Source organism: Sebastes umbrosus, chromosome 1, assembly GCF_015220745.1.
Source record: "Sebastes umbrosus isolate fSebUmb1 chromosome 1, fSebUmb1.pri, whole genome shotgun sequence".
Lineage (NCBI taxonomy): Eukaryota > Metazoa > Chordata > Actinopteri > Perciformes > Sebastidae > Sebastes > Sebastes umbrosus.
The window spans coordinates 21,406,070-21,426,722 of record NC_051269.1 but is presented as its reverse complement, the minus strand read 5'-3'; the positions used below and the strand labels follow the sequence as shown (position 1 = coordinate 21,426,722).

The following is a 20,653-nucleotide window of genomic DNA, read 5'->3' as shown; positions in this document are numbered from 1 at the left end:
CTATGAAAAACTATACTATGATTATTTGTATGAATTTTTCCGACATACTATACAATGACTTTTTTTTAACTTTTTTCTTACAAATCTGATTTTTTTTCGACATACTATACCGTGACTTTTTTCAATATACTGTAGTATGACTTTTTATGACTTTTTTCGACATACTATAAGTTATTTTAATACACTGTACTATGACTTATTCAACATACTATACTATGTTTTTTTCCGACACTCTACTATGACTTTTGTGTACATGCTATACTATGACTTTTTTCGATATATTATAGTCTTTTTCATGACTTTGTTTCGACATACTATACCATGACTTTTTTATGACTTTTTTCAACATACTATGACTTTTTATGACTTTTTATTTTTACATAATATACTCTGACTTTTTATGACTTTTTTTTAAATACTATAATATGACTTTGTTCGACATCCTAAACTATGACTTTTTTAATTTTCGACATCCTAAACTATGACTTTTTTAATTTTCGACATACTATACTATGACTTTTTTTTAAACATAATACACTACAACTTTTTTCGACATCTAATACTTTAGGACTTTTTTGGCATACTATACTATGACCTTTTTTTATTTTATTTTTTTTTCGACATGGTATTCCATGACTTTTTTAGGCATACTATACTATGACTTTTTTCAACACACTATACTATTAATTTTTCATGAATTTTTTCGACAATGACTTTTTATAAACTTTTTCGACATACTATGAATTCTTTCAACATTCTCCAATTTCTTCACCAGCTAGTCTTTAACTGTCTATCTGCTGTTAAGTGCTGAGCAGGTAGTGCACAGTGGATTCACTAGAGACTACTTTCTGAAAACCAAACCGTAAATGTAAACTAGGAGCTTAAAGAGGCTAAAATGCACCATTGGGCTTCAAAGTTGGTGACAATTCATCAGAAATCTTCACTTTACACAGAATCAATTGATGCATTGCTAATGAGAAAAATAAAGAGAGCTTCTAGGTTAAGTAAACTGACCACTTTTCTTATTTGGATACAGATTTATTTCTTACTTGGATACAGATGAACATGAACCATTTTAAAGCCAACAGGTTATTGTGGTATGTAGACAGACATCTCTAGTTTTAGTGGTTCTACTGGTCCAGGTCCAGAATATTTGGAGGTTCTTCAGGTTCTAATGGCTCCAACCCCTGACCGGCGTCCTGTAGGAAGGAGAGAAAATTGTCAAACCAGGGAACCAACCGCACAAAAAGTCAATATTTATGGCTATTCCCAGTTTCAATCCCTCAGGGTGTTAAAGGATCCTAAATTGAAGTTGAGGTCAGGAGTGCAGAAAGTGGTCTGGATTTTGTGATTCTCTTCACCTATGACCGGTACAGTTTCACAGAAAGGTTATGACCTCTTGGGGTGCCTTTCTGCTGAAAATGTAGTCAATTTAAAAGTGGTAACTAAAAACAAAGGCCAGACTGCGGTTCCAACCACAGACGTGATTGCTTGAAAGTTTGGAAATAACCTGCTAAAGGTCGCCAAACAAGAACATTCAGAATAGACAGAATCACAAGTGTATGTCGAAAAAACAGAAAAAAGTCATGGTATAGTATGTCAAAAAAAATAAAATAAGTCTTAGCATAGTATGTCGATAAAATAAAAAGTCAAAGTATAGTATGTTGAAAAAAAATCATAGTATAGTATGTAGCGAAAAAAAAAAAAAATCATAGTAAAGTATGTAGAATTTTTTTTAAAAAACGTCATAGTATAGTATGTTAAAAAAATAAAAAAAAGTCATATAGTATGTAAAAAAAAAAGGCATAGTATAGTATGTAAAAAAAAAAGTGATAGTATAGTAGGTCAACAAAAATAATGAAAGTCAAATGCTGATGAAACTGTTCAGTCAGTATCTGATTGGTCAACTCACCCCAAATGGCTCGCTGAAGGCTCTAGAGCCGCTGTACAGAGGGTTGGGGATGGAGACCAACGTGGGTTTCATCCTGCCGCCCGCCGCACCGTCTTCATCCTCATTCTGTCACAGAGGAAACAAATGACTGTTAACAGGATATATCTGATTGATATTTGTAATGTAAAATCACTGCATGAAACATCATGCAGTGATGTAAAGGGGAGACTCGTGGGTACCCATAGAACCCATGTACATTCATATATCTAAATAAAACTCAGCCCGCAACAACCTCTGAAAGACAGAATAGCAACCAGGCCCGCCGGCGGGCCGTCGGAGTTTTACGAGGTAAAACTAATTGAAAGTATGCTCTAGTCGTCAGTTTCCACCGCTGAACATTTGAGTTATTTATTTAATTCAGACACTCTGTGAGGAAAATCTCAGCTCTATCTGAGACCGCGTCCTCTTCCCCCCAAAATCAGTGTCTTGTATCACAAATACAGTTAAATAAGAAAGCCATGCTTCCAAAATAAGGTCAGGGTTAGGGTAGAAATGTGATTACTGACCTGCTGCATGTATATTTACACAAACATATTTACAGTAACCAGATTACTACAAATGTTTCATTTGTTTGGCTGAATGTGGTGAAGCTGCTCTGTAGTGTTTCCAGTTCTGGTTGTTACAGGAGCTCATCTCCATCAGACTTTAGTTTAAGATTCATCTGTGACGCTTTTACACAGTGTGTGTGTGTGTGTGTGTGTGTGTGTGTGTGTGTCACTCACTCTGAAGTAGTGGAAGCGGAAGGCGTCCGTCTTGTGTTTGAAGACGTAGTAGCCGAGTGCAGCCAACACACACGCCAGCAACACCGACACCAAGATGGCTGACACTGTGCCACTTGAGCTGGCGTGGCCTCGCGTTGCATGATGGGGAATCTGGAGGTAACAGGTATGACATCACACACAAGAACTACTACATCTGTGAAGACATCACATTCAACTTTTTGGTCCTCACCACTGGATGTCTTCTCGCACGCACGCACGCACAAGCACACACACACACACACACACACACACACACACACACTTTATCTGTCCAGTTCTAATTACCATGGCAACAGCTACACTTTGGTGCACTGGCACCATGGAGACGTGACCCTCGGTGTCAGGTTTTTATGACTTTTTTTATGACATACTATACTATGACATTTTTATGGCATGCCATACGATTTTTTTCTGTCACCATGGAGACTGACTCAGCTTTATTTCCTCAGAGGAAGATGAAAATTCAGCCAATTTAAATGAATAATTAATATTAAATATCAAATGAGAAGACAAACAGGACTGATCCTCCTGATAAGTGACTCTGGCAGACATTTTGGTTTCCATCACAGGAAGAACTCGTATACAAGTCTGATTGAAAGAGGCTGGGACACGGTCTTGAGCTACAGGGTGTGACTCATGGTTGTGCGTTGCTATTGGCTCAATTTACGGTGAGTGCAGACCAGCTTTTTACTGTGCATGTGTTGTACCCCAAAGATATGACACGAAAGATGGCCAGCAATACTTCACGTGTCAACGTAAGTCATCAAAGCCTGAGTTTATTTATTTATTCATTTATTTTGTATGACTTTCTTAAAGGGACTATTTGTAACTTTGTAAGCGTATAAATGTAGCGGGTCGGCACACATGCGCGCTCGGTTATGCGCGTTCGCGTGTAGCCGCTGTACCCTCCTCCTCTGCCTGTTCGCCTTCACTCAGACAGCTCAGCTTGCTCCACCTCTAGACGTGAACGCGCGTTCACTCCTCACTGCAGAAGAGTTAGTTTAGCTCTGAGAATATCTAGTGAATGTAGAGGGGACGTTTGTGCAGAAATAAATGCTGCAGCTCCTCCAGACCAACAGAGGTTTTCCGTGTCTTGTGAAGTGACGGAGCTCTTCAGAGAGTTACGTTGTCTTCTCGTTACCGACCGGGTGCCGGTGTCTCCTCTGCTCTTCCGGCTGCGGGCGGAGAGAGCAGGGAGACACGCTGCAGAGCCCCGCTGCATCAGCCTGCACTTAGGCAGGAAAAGCCAACACTAGGATCAGATCTAAATCATGTTCATGGAGAGACCTTCGTCTGGTCAGCTAACATTACTGCCAAGCAGCTGAAATATAGAGTGATATTGTGGTTTTAGCTGACGTGTGTCGCCTCACTGTTTTGAGCGACGCTCGTTCAGGTATATTTAGAGCGAGCAAGCGCGAGCCCGACGCTGACTTCCGTTGATTTCACGGCCACAGGTGTCGCTGTTAAGAAGCATTTCTGAAAGTTACAAATAGTCCCTTTAAGGCATACTATACTATGACTTTTTTATCACATTTTTATGGCATACTATACTACAATTTTTTTAATGACTTTTTTAAATCATACTAAACTGACTTTTATGGCATACTATACTATGACTTTTTTATCAATTTTTTTGGCATACTATGCTGTGACTGTTTTATTACATTTTTATGGCATGCTATACTATGACCTTTTAATGACATGATATACTACAAATTTTGTAATGACTTTTTAAAACATACTTCATGGACTTTTATGGCATACTATACTATGACTTTTTAATGTCATACTAAATTAATTTGTATGACATGCTATACCAGGGGTTCTCAAACTTATTACTAAAAGGTCCGCATCAGATTTTTATTGAAGGTCAGAGGTCTGGAATGATTGGCAATAACAAAATAGATTCATAACGTATTGTATTCATAACACCAATAGAGATGGGTAACATTAGGATTTTATTGATTTTCACCAGCTACTTGATCCAAATACTAGAGATCCTGAAACAGAACTATGAAGGTGTGTCCAGACAAAACATGGCCACAAGTAGACGTCAATTTGTTATTTATGTATTTGAATTAATTACAAATTAGAACATTACTGTTTAAATTGAAAATCTGAAGAAGATTCACATCAAAATGTGTTAAATTGACAGTCAGTATGAGGGAGGGGTGAGAACGAGTGGAAATAAGGTGAACACTGAACATTGAGTCATTTGGGGGAATAAAATAAATAATTATTTAGCTAAAGGCTTCAGATTAATCTGTTGTGATCTAGTCATAATTTTCTTGTGTCCCACATCATGAATATTGATCAGAGTTATGATGTTATCTCAAACTCATCTGATTGAATCTTCATTTCCTGAAAACTGTGCCAAGAAACTAAACACAGCCATCTGCTCCCTGCCCACAGCTGTAGCTGTTGCCTGGCAACAACAGGCAGATCATTCAAATTAGAAAGCGCTGCAGAACGGAGAGGGAAAGGTCGTCATGGTGCCTCCCGGTGGCTGCGCTCAGAAGTGCAGCAGTTCACGATACAGCCATAGAAATACAATATAGGAGTAGATCGGACATTCTCAATCAAATCAACATAGCAGGATGGTCAGAGCGGAGGCACTTTATTGCTTGTTTTTTTTTACCGTGGCATTGTTTGGTGTTTGTTCTGTGACATAGGGTAGAATTTACCCAGAAGGCCCTGACACACCGGTCAATTTCAGGCCGTCGGCGAGCGTCTGTCGCCTTCGTTTTTGTAGTGTGTCCTGCACCGCTGGTTCTAGTCTGCCAGTGTCGGAGGCCTTTGGGCCGATTCAGCATATTGAATTGGCGGAGGAGCTCGTCGGTGAGAGAAAACATTCTGATTGGCTGTTCAGCTTAAGTGAATCAGTGCACAAGAAGAGAAACGAAAGTGAGGAAAGCAAGCAAACGAGTAAAGTCAAGTGCCCTACACACAGAAGGCTCTTCTCATTTTTCATCTTCATCTCTTCTGCTCATTCTAACACACGGATATTTTCACAAAGACATGGCCATCTGGAATGAAGCTAAGTGGTGAGTGAGAGTGGGGTGAAAATGGTTGGCAAACACTGCTTAGACTTCATGTACGTATCGTAACAACAGCTTGTATATCCGCATTCGGTTTTCCGGTTTCCTTTTTTGAATGAAGAATACAGACCACTGCCGCCTACTGGTGTGGAGAGTTATTTTCTCTAAAGCAGACGCAGGATGTACATGGTAGTCGGCCGTTGGCTGTAGTTTTTGCGGTGTGTTAAAGTGCAACTTTTTGGCCAAGACACAGCTGACTTGAGGCGACAAAGAGTCGGCCGCTAGCTCCTTGATGTCTGTTTGGTGTGTCTGGACCTTAATTGTCAGCAGCTCTGGGTTAAACCATCTTCACTCACCGGTTCAGGGGGGGCTGTCAGCGGTGCCTCGATGACGTGGATGATCCCGTTCACAGCAGGAATGTCCCAAACCAACAGCAGCCGCCGGTTCACCATCTTAGAGCTCTGAGGGGAGATCATCAAAATGAATAACAAAGACACATAATAAAGTAAAGTAATAAACATCTCTGATCGTTTACTTTTATTTCTGTGTTTGGATTCATGGACCTGAAAGCAGTATATAAATATATATACACACACACATACCCACGCATATATATATATATGAGTGTGTGTAGGTGTGTGTGTATTGTGTATCGGCCCATTCTGAGCAAGGAAAAACCCTGACGGCTAAACACCAACCAATACGGAGTAAAGTCGAATATTTCTTTACATAAAAACAGGTTGTGAATTTTGGAAATGATTACATCTATCTTTTTTTAATAAATTTAAAATTTTGGACTGAGGACTAAGACAATTACAGAGACGAGGACTGAGCGCAGCGGTGGGGCTCGCTGTGTGTGTGTGTGTTTGTGTATTTATAAATGAATATACAAGCTTGTAGATTATGCATTTATAAGGTCATGGAGAGAAAAGATGAACAGAGACCGACTGCGGTCACTTTTCATGTCAACACACACAAAGCAGATAAATTATTTTTTTTCCGCAGTGATAGCGGAGGCCACTAAAAACATGGCAGCCATCGTGCACAAACAGGCAAATATGAACAATGCAATTTTACAAAAATAGACTATTACAATTAAAATATGAGCAAACTAGGGCTGCACGATTATGGCCAGAATGATAATTTTGAGCGCTGCTTTCACTTCCAAGTTGTTCTATATTCCAACCGTCATAAAATTCATAATGTCATTCTTTTCCTTTGTTATTGTCATCTATAGTGGTTATTTTTATAAAACACTGTTTATTCTGAGCAGCATCATGTGAATGAATCACAATATAATAAGTGTCTGGTTAAGTTCATTGTTCCAAATGTTTTAAGGTTGTTCCTCCACGGCTTATTTTACACTTGCAGTTGTTCCAAATTGCAGCTATCTGTCACTTCCACAGCTACGACATCTCTAGCTGTTAATAATTAATTAATATTCGATAATTGTGCAGCCCGAGAACAAACAAGAAAATTTACAAGAATTGTCCTGCTGTAGCCTAACCTGAACTCAAACCTTCCTCCTGGTCCGCATGGACTTAAACTAAGTGCACGCTTGTGCGTAATCAAACGTACCAAGGAAGACTGGCTGCAGGGACAATTGTCATTAGTTTTTGCGTCTTTGGCTTGGACAGAGGACTTTTCATGGCCGTTTTAATTTTGTTCTGAAGGCTGAACCCGCACTCTGCTGCTACACTGGAGACTGGAATTACCAGACTCTCCGAAAGTGGGATTTCCCGTTCCTGCAAACACTCGCTTCACCGGGAGGAAATCTCGCAGCATGCACTCCTTCTGCACCAGTGGTGTAGCTGCACCGGCACCGCTCTGTGCCCCCCAGTGGTCATCACAGACGTGCTCAAAGGCCTCCAGTCCTTCCGAAACTTTGATTTTTCCATTATTGTTAAAAAATTCAGTCAATTATGGAAAATATTTGGTTAACGTGACCTCTGCCTGAGAGGTTTGTATGTGTGTGTTTCTGACCTCGTTGTTGCCATGGGTAACAGTCAGGTTGAACCCAAGCCTGGATTTGATGACTTCCTGGTGTCTCAGATCCTTGAATGGTCGTCTGCTGTGATTGGTTGAGATGTGATACTCAAGATCTCTACCAGAAAGAGTCTAAACACACACGCACGCACACACACACACACACCCACACACACACACAGTATAAACAGATTAGATTTCATTCACAGCTCTGTCAGTTGGAACGTGCTAGTATTCTGATTGAACAAACTGAACTAACTAAAAGACTACTGTACTCTCTATAGTCGTTAGTTGTAGTATGTAGTTTGTAATAATTGTAATGCTAACAGTTAATTTAAACTTAACACACCTACTGTACATACTGTAACTATTCCTTAAAGTAATATGTGTATATGTATGTATATATAAATGTGAAATATACAATACGTATTACTAAAAATGTATGATTAATTAATAAATTAATAAAAAAAGTTAATATAAAGTTAATACTAATGCAACCAGATTGGAGAAGATTGGAGTTAAAAAAATAAAAATAAAAATGATGTTGATAAAGGTCAACTATAGGGATGTAAATGTCCTTTTTTTGTCTGTATAATAGAATAGATAATTGTGTTAGCGAATGTGTCTAAGTGTATATGTATATGAATGCGTTCGAGATATAGACATATGTATATACTGTATCTATATGTATCTATATATGAGGTTGGCTGTATGTATATGATAATGAACTTACCTCTTGACACATTTTTTTTTTAATATATATATATGTTGTTGCTGCTGTCTAAAATACTAATAAAACCATTAGATTGTGGCACAAAAAGCTTTTAGAGGAGCTTTTAAAATGTATGATTGTGAAATTGACTATTAGATCTTTCCTGTTTATTTTCTATATTTTGTATTTCCTATATAGCTAGAATCATACATATGTTATTTATTGTACGTACACAGTAGATATCCTGATATATGTATAATGTATTTAGCTTCTGAATGTCACTTCTTATTTTGCTGTTAAATAGTAATTTATGTTTCATGTTTCATGTGAATATCCCTGTCAGTCTTATTTTATTGTCACATACTGTATGCTGTATTTGTCATACTGTATGTATTCACTTCTTTTATTTAAGTAAAAAAAAGTTATCTAACTGAACCAACATGTCTGGAGTTCCTCAGGGCTCATAACTCGGGCCTCTTATTTACCTTTAGATGTTTCCATTTGTTAACCTCCTCAATTTCTTTTTCTGTGCTTCAATCTTTTTAATTTCTGTTAAATGTTTTTATCCTACTGTTGTAAATGTCTATTTATTTCTAAATGTTGACCATTAAGTGATACACAGATTGGCAAGTAAAACAGTAACATAAAATACTTCTGACTTGTTTAGGTTATTAGTTTTTTATATATTCAAAAACATTAAAGTCAGTTAACTTGAGATCATGTAAGCAAAAAGGGTAATTAGTGTTGTTTTTTTCTTATGCATTTAGTAATTAGTAGGTAATTATTGAAGGGTACATCACCTGGTTTGGGGCGAAGCCAGCGTTATGAGGAACAAACAGTGTGACCTCAGACTTCATGTGAGACATAAATTCAACGAGCTGTTTGCCCTCTGAGGACTGACCACTATAGTCCAACAACAACTACAGAGAGAGAGAGAGAGAGAGAGAGAAAGAGGGAGAAAGAGGACATGAAGTTAGCACCACAGAACAATGCTGGACCAAACGTAGACCACAGAGGAAGATTAGAGTGCGTGGACCTGGTCCAGTTGATTCATCTGGTATTTGGGAGTCCAGATATTGATCCTAGGCCCGCCCTTTTTTTGGCTTGGTTGTTCCATTTCGGATTGTATCTCTTAACTTCAACTGCTATTGTTGGCTATAATAAGTATTTCTCAAAAATCTCTGTCCCGATTAGTTCAGACAGCCTACTGTACATTTCACAAAGCTGGCAACACCTGTCCACATTTTAGAGGTTGTGTGACCTGACAACACCACATCCACCACAAACATCAGATTAAAAAGATGATTTTGGCACAAAAATATTGTGAGTTGGAGAAGCAGCCCGATGTTTCTATGGCGAAAAATGTCAAAAGCACTGATCAGAGCGATGAAGTTATTAAGATTACTTACATTCGTCACAAACGATCACTAAACCAGCTGATTTTTACTTCTGGAATCTCATTAATCAACTTGAATTAAAACACATCTTTTCACCCATCTATGTAATGTATAATATGCATTGAATTGATAATATAATTTTGACTAATTAGCTTGTTACACAATTACAAGCCCATATCATTGAAAACTGAACTGTGTATCACAGTATAATTAAGCAAATGAGTCTAGTCTGTTTTGGATGAAGAAATATTGTATTAACACATTTTGAACAACCACACTGAGATACCTTCTGTTATCTTATCATAATTGTTATAAACACATAATAAAATGCAAATACCAACACATTGATCAGTCACCATTGATCCCTGATCCCTGCTTTGTGCAGGAGAACTGATCCCATTAGAGCTACTACTAGGTTTGGACGATATTGAAATTCCCCTATTGACGTAATTGCTTTAAGAAAAACAAGGATATACAAAATTCTTATAATTAATCTATGGACTGAGGACGCATATGTTGCAATACCTATAAGCAGCCACAAAGTGGCCACAATGTATTGGCAGTTAGCGCTATTTTACACTATATACGTAAAACCCCCCGCTGCGTCACATCTTTATGCAGGAAGCATCCCATTACGCTCCCGGAAGCGCAGAGCCCTCGGTCCCGCTCAGTCAGCAGCGCCACATAATGCAATAATCACATCAAATAAATTACAGCGATAGCCCATAAAAACAAATTTGCTCATATGTAGGCCTATAAACAAATGAATACATAAATAGACTGTAGCCAACATGTCAACATATAAAATAAAAGACATGGCATTGTTGAGACTCGTCTCTGTTTCAGTGCCCGGGACTGTGCTGCACCGACACACACAACAAACAGCGCTACACGTCTGAGAATAACTCTTATTTCATGGGCTATTTGGGATTTTTGGGGTAGGTTAATGCATATATTAAAAAAAAAACATTCGGGTCAGCCTTAGTAATTACGTACAGTGTCGGATATATGCTAGCATGTTACTTTTTTTTATATACAATATCATATTGAACGATAATCTCGTCATATCGCCTAAACCTAGCTGCTACGTAAATAATGGCCGACGAGAGTCTGTTATTTTAATCCAACGCTGTGGGTCCTGCGATATTTGCTAAAATGTAGCCTCAGGTTGATCACAAGCAGCAGATGTCAATGTACACAACCCAACACATTCCCTTTTCCAGTATAAATAGGGAATTAAAAGACAAAACAACAGAGTCAGAGCACTTCGTTGTTGCTGAATATATATAAGGTCAATGCGTTCATGCAGTAACAGAAGACAGGACTTTAACATTGAGCCAGAAGACAAACTGGGCTGGTTTTTTAACTACATAACTGCAATCCCTGAACACATCCGTAGTTCACAAGTTCTGTGTCATAGTTTTGTCTTTTGTTGCTCCACATTTGAAGTCAGACCTTGGACTGAATCCTCCTACAGCTTAATTTTTGTGGGGGTAGTTCGGTCAACATTGAGCCTCCCTATCTACAGTATCAGCTGAAAGCAGCTGCCTCTTTCTTTTCATTACCCTGTTAACTGGACGTCTTCCAAAGCTCAGTTATCTTTAGAATGTGACATCTGTGTTATCTCTCACAAAGATTTGATTAACAATGTAAGAGTCACAAGAAGTATTTCACTAATGTATGTATAGTTTGAAGTACTTTTTGTCTTTGTACAGTGCTTTTGTTGATGTCTACTATCACCTAGTTTTTATACTAAAAACAGCTATTGAAACATTTTTTTGCATTGTCACTGTTGTACTGAACAAGACTAAACTGGATTCTGATCAAGTTTGAGGAGACAAAAAAGTCTCTGTTTTGTTCTGAGGAAATGACTCACTGATGAAACACACCTGGATCAGACCCAGAAAGCTCTTTATACCAAAAATAAGAAAAAAAAAATAGTGAAATCACCATTAAATAAAATCATTTAATAAAAATAAGGTTGTTCAAGTCATTGTGTCTATGATTTGAAAATCTCACTGTTTGGCGCCTCACAATGGTAATATCATAAAAAGAAGTTATTAGTCAGCTGGTGACCAAACAGCTGGCGAATGAGCCACCGATGGTGAAATATGAATGAAACAACTGAATCAGCTAATCCAAGCACAACACTATACTCCAGTTATGAACACGCTGTATGTTATTATTACTGATAGAAATGACGGCCAAAACTGAAAATACTGATCCAAGTTATAATAAACCAGAATGATCATTTTACAACTAAATGATCCAACTTGTCACACTCACCTTGTAAAAGATGGAGAAGTTGCTGTACGTTGCAAGGACGCTGGTCAGGACACCGTTACAGAAGTCTCCATTTCCAATGTAACCAGCGGGACACGCACACGAAACATCTGCACACACACACACACACACACACATAATTTTTAGGTCTGGTGTCTCACGTCTCAACTCAACCCTGTGATTTTTCTTTCGGACGTTTTGATCAGAGATCAGCTCTCAACTCACACTAACTATCCAGAATTCCTTACAGTGGAATAAACTGTGATTGATATTAGATCCCTTCACTCCTGGCATTAAAATGCATTTTGGGTGATCGGATTGCAATTTGGAAAGTGCTTGACCACACAATTGCAGGTGCAAATGCACCCAAAACTCACGTACTAGGGCTGTCCCGAGTAAAACAATGTTGGGCCCCGGAGCTTTGGTAGTAATCAACAGCAAATAGTCAAAGTTTCAACCGTGTGTGTGTGTGTGTGTGTGTGTGTGTGTAGCGTTTTGAGGCTGATGTATCCGCTCATTACGCACCGTCTCTCCAGCAGTGCCCAGCTGCGAGCCCGTGCATCATGCAGACTTCCTCTCAGCCCTTTCAGACAGAGCGATTGGATCTCATTCATATCATAATCATAATCACATATTTTAATACCAGGTGTAAATGTAATCAGGTTAAATCATATCTAGATACAATCTGGATACGAGACGCATTTGATGCCAGGTGTAAAGGGGTCTTAGACTCACTGCTTCACAAGAATTACATTTATTGATCTATTGTTTATGTGTATTGCAGCACAGGAGCCCACATATTTGTAAATTATTAAATTGGTGCTGAAACAATTTGTCAACTTATCAATTTCCCAGTGAACAGAAACTTTGTCAACAATTTTGTCAATGGATTCATAATTTAAGTTGTTTGTGAAGCCAAAACACCAAACTTCTGAAATATGAGGCTTTTCACATTTTTCTATATTTTCTAGCTCCTATTTTTTATATTTCTTAATGTCAAACATTGAATGTTTGTCTCCATCAACATGAACAATGATATGAAATAAATCCAGGACTTTATCCCTCTGTGCCTGAGAAAAATCGTTGTTGGATTTTATAAATATATTACAATATTGTCAATAAATCAAACCAAATATCATTGTAATCTGAATAATTTAAATCTTAAAACGTCAGCTAGAGCTCTGGGAACGTTTTCTGACATATTAAAGAAAAAACTAGAAAAGTGTACTCAGTAGAGTGCAGATCTCCGCCAGGTGTGTGGGCAACGAACCCTAATGTAATGTTTAATTGAATGAATACAAACCACAATTGCCCCCCATCTAGACTGCAAGCGTATCAGACACGTCGTTTCACTCGCACGTCTCACGCAACACATACACTCTCATTTGAATCTATGCAGCTGTCTGCACCGGCTCCGTGCAGCTAAACTGCAGTTCACTGTGTAACGCTTCATGTTGACTGTTAAACGCTTCCTCTGAACAGAAACTGTCTTTCCCGCTGTGTGTTGAGATCCGTTACCTGTTAGCTCTGTTAGCTGTATTACCCCCGTTAGCTGTTAGCCAAACACACCGCAAGACTCTGCTGGCCAGTAGGTCTGGGCGATATGTTTAAATTTTCCAACCGTCCACCGTCAGTCCAACAACCGACGGACACTTTTGTTTTTCCTAGGATGGCAAGGCATGACCCGCCCTGCTCTGTCTCTGATTGCCTAGTACTCGTTGCCTTTGTTGGTTAGGTTGGTTAGGTTTAGGCATGAGGTGCGAGATTGGTTAGGGTAAGAATATCAGGGTAAGCCAAACAGAGGCAGAGTACGGTCATGCCTTCGCCATCTCAGGAAAAAAAATATCGCCAGCAGGCAATTGCCAATAAATGCACACAAGCGTGTAGGTGTGTGTGTGTGTGTGTGTGTGTGTGAGTGTGTGTATGCGGCCCCTACCGGGTGGTTAAGAGTAGTGAGGAGTCAGCAGTCAATTTTGGTACAAATTCAATAAAATCATAAAATATTTTCAGAAAGTGCGAATCACTGCAATCACGAGAGGTCCTTGAGCATACTAACATAAATGAGCACAAAAAATATTCGGCTGATGGGTCCAGCAGTATGCAAAATTAACTACGGACAGACGGACATAGAGATGCGCACACGACCAAATACATAATCTCCTGGCTGAGATAACAATATTAATCATTGCTAGTTGCAGCCCTTGATTATAAAGCCAATACAAACATTTCCAGTGATAAAAACAACAAGCCTGCCTCTGTCTGAACACAGAGAGTGTGCTGCCATAGTACCTTTGAGCCTGTAGCAGTAGGCGTCGTATTTGCTGCTCTGGTCCACAGGTTCTTTGTAGATAACCAGGCCCACGTGGTTGTCTCCACAGTTTGCCGAGGGAAAGCGGGTCGGGTATCCCACCTTCCCCCCCTCGATCCAGCCGGCCACACACCGATGCATTCCCAGCTGTCAGGACCAGAGAAGAGGGCGACAGCAGGATAAATGATTCATCACCAGCATGCACTGCTGAAAGTAATACTTCTTAATTAACTAGAAGAGGATGTTATAATGTGTTGGATACATCCATCTGATGTTGTGGTGATTCTATCAACGGGTAAATCAGACACCGTAGGTATCTACGGTGTGCACTTCTTGCCTCGAGCATAAATCTGGATTCGTAGTTTAACATTTGAGGAATTATACTTTTTTGTTTTCTTTTCGAGAGTGAATAAGATAGATACTCATGCATTAATGAGTTAATTGTTAAATAAAGTCTTGTTCATCAAGACATTTCAAAAAAAGGCTCAGTACTCATAAAAGTAAACGTTACTCAAACAGGAGGAATTTAAGAAGTCAAGGTGGAGCACGCTGCTCTCACTCACAAAGCTGTTTAGGAGAGTATAGCTGCAATCTCTACTAAAAACAATGGTCAACAACTTTTTTTCTTATAAATACTGTATACTGTATGCGTATTCATGAGTGTGGTGTATTGATCTGTCTATTGTCTCTATGGAAACCTCATCAGTGGGTGGGTTTACCTGCTGTGCATCTCCCAGCTGTTTAAAGCTGGCCAGTGTGGCGCCCTCGGCCTGGCAGGCGGTGTCGGCCTGACTGAAGTTCATCTTGTATCTCCCGTCTGGAGAGCGCAGGTGGAACACTCCAGCTGTGTTGGCTGAACCACAATAACCAGGTTACCTTTTACCTTAACATCAGATTACTGTAGTCCTGTACAGCTCAGTGCAACAGTGTTATCTCTACAGGTGAAAACAAAATGCAATGCATTGATTTAAGGCTGAAAATTCTACTGAAATGAAAAATTGTAACTGATTAAAATGGATTAAACCATAGCTAAAGAAAATCCTCTGATTGGCTGTCAGATTGTTTCCCCCATTGTACTACTAACACTAGTGCAGTGCCCGCTGTTAACATGCCGGTTGAGAACGGGCCGAATGCTTGGCCTGTGGTGTTGCTGCTTGTAACTTTCTTAAGAACCGCTCATACAAACGTCACACTCACTCACGTTTTCAAATAGGCATCTTAGTTGCTTGCTTTGACATAACCACTGTGGTTATAAAGTAGAGCATGGATTTAATTAGTGGAGGTATTTTGCAGGCGGTAACGTTAATAAAGTTATAAATTAGTATCAGTTATAAACCGGGGAAACACAGTCTTACTCATGGGGGAAAACACACACACAAGTCGCAAATAAACTCTGGTGCGATTCTGCTTACAATTGGCTATCCGCTCGTGTGACTCCAGGGAAGTGAAGAAGTGTTCGGTGGTAACGTTAGTATATCCAGCACCTATGTGACTTAAGCAGGCTTTGTTCAGCATCCAAGAGACTCCTTTGACAAAGACAGTAATTTTACCTTGCAGAACATGGGAGTTGCTGGTCTACCGCGGCCTCGGATCCGTTAGTTTGTTTGTGTTATTGTGTGATTTTGGTGTTTTAAAGGGTGAGTTCTGATTCGCCAAAGTCCTACAATAGGATGCGTGTCTGTGTGTGATTTTGAGGGCGGCATGGACAGAGGAATGCTAGGTAGCCTGTAAACAGGTGGATGGGGTCATAAACCTCCAGTATGTAGCTTAGTATTGCTTCTTCAGTTTCTGCTTGTGAGTTTGTCCAGGCCGGTCGTAAACTGTGGGCTTGTCACTTAACTTCAATTAGCGACCTGGAGGTCAACGTGAATAGTGTCTGGAAGAGGATTCCAAAAAAAATATTTTTATTTAACTCCTCATCATCCTCGTTATCCCGCTACACTGATATTGATTTTTTTAGGTGGGCCTTTCTTTTAGGTGGCTAAAATACGTTTTGCTGCTGCCCCCGTCCACAGCAGTACAAATGCTTAGCTTCCGTGCCGGTACTACTGTCTGTTTCTTCAAACTGGCGGCATGCCGACCGCCATCTACTGTAGGTAATACACTGACTACCTCATACGACCCCACTTCAAAACATGTGAACTATCCCTTTAACAAGTTCCATGTTTAACGAGCCCTAACGAGGTCTTGGCCTTAACGGGCTCTGGGCGTTACCTGCTGTATTCCAGCTGATTGCTTGTTGACGTTTGTTTACCAGTCCCTGAAAAATCGCTATTCAAACCTTGAACTAATAAACAATGTTCTCCATAACATCACCATGATAACATGAATGCTATAAAAGGTCAGCTGCTATAGAATCAACCGTTACCGTAGCAACTGCAATGGATTAGGACTGTGGAGTCAACATGGCTCCTGCTCAGCAGAGGCAACACAACACATGATTACAGTACAGCTACTGGTTCAGTCCAGATGTGTTACAATGGTAATAACCATTCAAATAAAAGTCAGTAAAGATGTGTTACCGTGGTAATGCAGGTCCTTGCAGATGGCCGCGGGGTCGCAGCCTCCGTTGTCTTCCAGGCAACGGTCAACAGGGGGCACCAGCTTCTCCAGACACTGGACACCATTACCCAAGTAGCCCGGCAGGCACTCGCACTGACGCTCGTTCTGGAGGAACCAGATTACGCAGAGATCATCAGGTTAATTCAGGTTATGTGCTGATATGTGGTTGGTCAGTGATCCTGTTTCTCCCCTCTGTCCAACTAGTTCTCTGAACCAGTATTGGTATGTTATTCTATGTGTATTTAAGATATTATGTCATAAGCAGGCTATACATGGAATGGTGTTACGTAATAAAGGTATGATAAAAAAGGTAAATGTATTCCGTTACAATTACAGGAAGAAAAAGATGTAATCAGATTACTGATATATTTACCAAAAATGGGGATTATTAGCAGGATTACAATTTTTAAATACATTTTAAAATAAAGAATGGTATACTACCACGCACATGTGCACACATTACAGCACTTCACAACACAATGGCCTCTAACGTTGAAAGTGAAAAAAAGGCTTGTTAAAAAAAAATGCACATTATTTTGTATGTAAAGCAGAAAAGGGGAACAACATCATAGTACAATGCAAGTGATGCCTTCCAGCTGTGAAAATGCTGCCATCCAAGGACTCCACATCTCATTCAAAGGAACATTTCCAGGTAGGACCAACCACTGCCTGAATCTGCTTCAAGAAAAGTACGTTTTTCTTTAAAGATACACTGAGCAGAGGACATATTTCTTTTGTGTTTCCCCATTTTCAGTTACATTGTAATGTTGTCTTACAGAATATACATATATAAGTATGTATTAAGTTTAAATAAGATAAATCATCTTATTGATATTTTTTATTGTTTCTATTTGCATATTTGGTATTGAGGTAATCCAAAAGTAACGGAAAGCAATCAAGTTATTTTAATATTGGTATACTTGGGTTTGGTTACTGACTACATTTTTTAATAGGTAATTAGTAATTTATCTGAATACATTTTTAAAGTAACTCTCCCAACCCTGCGTATATGACATAATAAGAAAACTGTTTAGGCCCATTTAGTAGTTCAACTTGTGGCAAGTTGTTGCAGGAAGATTAATAGTTTTGTTTGGTGAGTTTGCTGCACTGCCACCTGCCACAATTTCTCTGTCCTGGATCTTGTCAAACAAAATATGACATATAAAGCTCAGGATAGACAGACATGGCCAAAACAAGCTTCTCCTTCTATTTTCTACGGTGTCATCACCAGTGTTTTTCTGAAAAGTTCAGATATTTTCAACTAGAAGTGCTCGGAGCAGCCGCACAAAAAAGGTGGAGCGCTCAGAAAAAAAGCTGCATACAGTCGCATATACTCTCTCCTCATTGGGAACAATTGAAAAAAAAGCGCTCAGAAAAAAAGCTATATGTGGAATACGCCTATATATAATACGCCAATTTGGAAATAACCTCCGCTACAGTAAGTGTATTTCAGGGGCGGATTTAGTGATTCAAGGGCTCCAGGCAAATGCCGTCCTGCTTTATTTTTCACCCTCTCTAACCGGGAATGTTGGTATTGGCAGTGGTAGAAGTAGGCCTACTCAAAAAGTATCAACATCTATGTCATGGCAGGTGTATTGCTGAGGACCCAATGAAGCGCAGAGTGTGAAGTTGTTTGTATGAGCGGTTCTCCAGAAAGCTGCAAGCAGCAACACCACAGGCCAAGCATTCAGCCTGTTCTGAACAGGCATGTTTTGAACGGGCACTGCACTAGTTTTAAAGAAAAAAGATAACGGTTTTTACTCACTGGACCAGTGAACTTGCAGGAGGCAAAGTCACTGCAGCCACCATTCTGCTCTTCAATACACCTGGAACACAAACAGTCAGAGAAAAAAGCTTACATTCATATAAAATCTTCTTTGATACGGAAGAAGAGAAAACCACAGAAAGCAAAAGAGGAATTTACTTCAGAGAAAATTACGGGCCACGCCTACCTATTGATGGGCTCGCAGGAGTAGCCGTCTCCTTGGTAATCGCTGTGACAGGTGCAGTTGACGAGGAGCCCCGTCTGGTTACAGTCTGCGTTTTGGTGACAGCCACCGTTGTACTCGGAGCAGAGGTCTGGAGCTGCAGAGTGTTAAATAAAATTGTCATCTGATCTGCTCATATGGCGGAATCATGTCAGAACAAAGGATCTTCATATTTTATTGCCAATCATTTCAGGTTCTCTATATCCAGAGCATTAATATAGCAGCAAACAACTTTTGTTTATGTAAAGATATAGAGGAGTAATGTCTACCTGAGCAGAGAATGAAGTCACTCTCCCTCTGTGTGTGTTTTAATCAGAGCTTCTTCTTGCTTTGTTGACATTACTGGGCCGGCTGCACCTGCGTTTTAGTGCATGAGAGCATGTCCTACTTGCTAGCTCACAGCCACCGCTCTGCACTGCTCTCATACGGCGGTTACAGCTGATAACGCTGTCCCGACCAATCATAGCAGCTACCCTCCGGTTCCCCTCAGGTTAACACTGTTAGCTCTGTCAGCACTGTTGATGTTGTTTTCACTGTTAGCACTCTTAGCTGCAAGCCGCAGGTTCAGCCATCGCCATGTTGAGAGCCGTGCGGAGGCAGTAGAAATGCTCCCAATCTCACATTTAGCACCTTTAAATTTTGTGAATTGCTAAGAAAAAAATTTCAATAAATAAAGAGGATGAAGGAAAATATATAAGTTGGCTGACTTTCAACTTTGAGGGGTATTATATCCAGATTGGGTGAACAGTGTTTGATGCGTAACAACAAATCAACGCCTGAAGTAAGTCGGTCACGCTACCTTAAACCACCTGATCATGTGTTTCACTGCTACAGACCAGACTGAAGGCAAAATGTGTTTCCCCCAAAACAAGCAGAAAGTGAAGCTGGCTACCCTCCAGACCTGACAGACCATCAGAGGGAAGATACCAGCAGTCTGATGACTTTATCAGAGTTTATGTCAGCTTTTCCAGTTAACTTTTGTCCCCTAAAATTGACTGTGTATAATAAAATCTACAGCTCCTACACTGTTGATCCAAGGTGGATGTAAACTCCCTCAAATTAAAGCCAACACTGTAACTCCATAATCACCGTTATTTTGTGTGTGTGAATGAGAAAAAAGTCTGAAGTTATTTATTTTAGTCACAGCAGGGTCAGGGTGATCTAACATCCTGCAGCAGCCAAGAATTAGAGGTTTCATTGTTATCAAGGTCAGCGTTTTATACACTGTTTTCAGTTTCTCTTTCTTTTGTGGCTGCACAGAGATTTGTAATCGTTTTTTAAAAAGTTAAACTTATTATTATTGTTATATAACACCATTACCACGCCCTGGTTAGTTTGATATATCTTATTATGTTGCTACAAGAATCACTATCATCATACTGACAAAAGGCTACAGAAGTTCAATATCTTTGGCTGGTAAATCGTCGTCTTAGGCTGCAGTACACTCACGTGGCTCTGGACTGCAGAAGGTGCCGTTCCCCTCAAATCCAGATTTACACTGACAACCAACATCTGGCACACAGTCGGCCTGAGCGTGGCACTGCCGGCACTCCTCTGGGATCGAGCCTGGACAGAGAGACGGATGATTCATCAAAGTAAATTAAAAAGGTAAACAAGACTGTTAAAACTGTAAAATTATTTGATAGATGCAACATGACTGTATGACT

General features: G+C 39.7%; 1 protein-coding gene across 3 annotated transcripts in view; it reads right to left on the bottom strand.

Moving 5' to 3' along the window:
• Positions 1 to 1,000: 1,000 nt before the first annotated feature.
• Positions 1,001 to 20,653, bottom strand: part of stab1 (stabilin 1) — a 102,303-nt gene continuing 82,650 nt past the window's right edge. For 2 of the 3 annotated variants that reach the window (XM_037785967.1, XM_037785978.1), the window contains 13 exons: positions 20,436 to 20,552; positions 18,951 to 19,083; positions 18,764 to 18,824; positions 16,959 to 17,103; positions 15,156 to 15,289; positions 14,418 to 14,583; positions 12,132 to 12,238; positions 9,249 to 9,368; positions 7,734 to 7,868; positions 6,107 to 6,211; positions 2,674 to 2,823; positions 1,913 to 2,017; positions 1,001 to 1,199 (listed from right to left, as the gene is read on the bottom strand). In XM_037785967.1, the coding sequence (XP_037641895.1) occupies positions 1,131 to 1,199; positions 1,913 to 2,017; positions 2,674 to 2,823; positions 6,107 to 6,211; positions 7,734 to 7,868; positions 9,249 to 9,368; positions 12,132 to 12,238; positions 14,418 to 14,583; positions 15,156 to 15,289; positions 16,959 to 17,103; positions 18,764 to 18,824; positions 18,951 to 19,083; positions 20,436 to 20,552 (1,547 nt within the window). In that variant the 3' untranslated portion in view covers positions 1,001 to 1,130. Of the gene's footprint in view, positions 1,200 to 1,912; positions 2,018 to 2,673; positions 2,824 to 6,106; positions 6,212 to 7,733; positions 7,869 to 9,248; positions 9,369 to 12,131; positions 12,239 to 14,417; positions 14,584 to 15,155; positions 15,290 to 16,958; positions 17,104 to 18,763; positions 18,825 to 18,950; positions 19,084 to 20,435; positions 20,553 to 20,653 lie in introns of those variants that run through there. The other variant, XR_005208959.1, reaches the window with a different exon arrangement.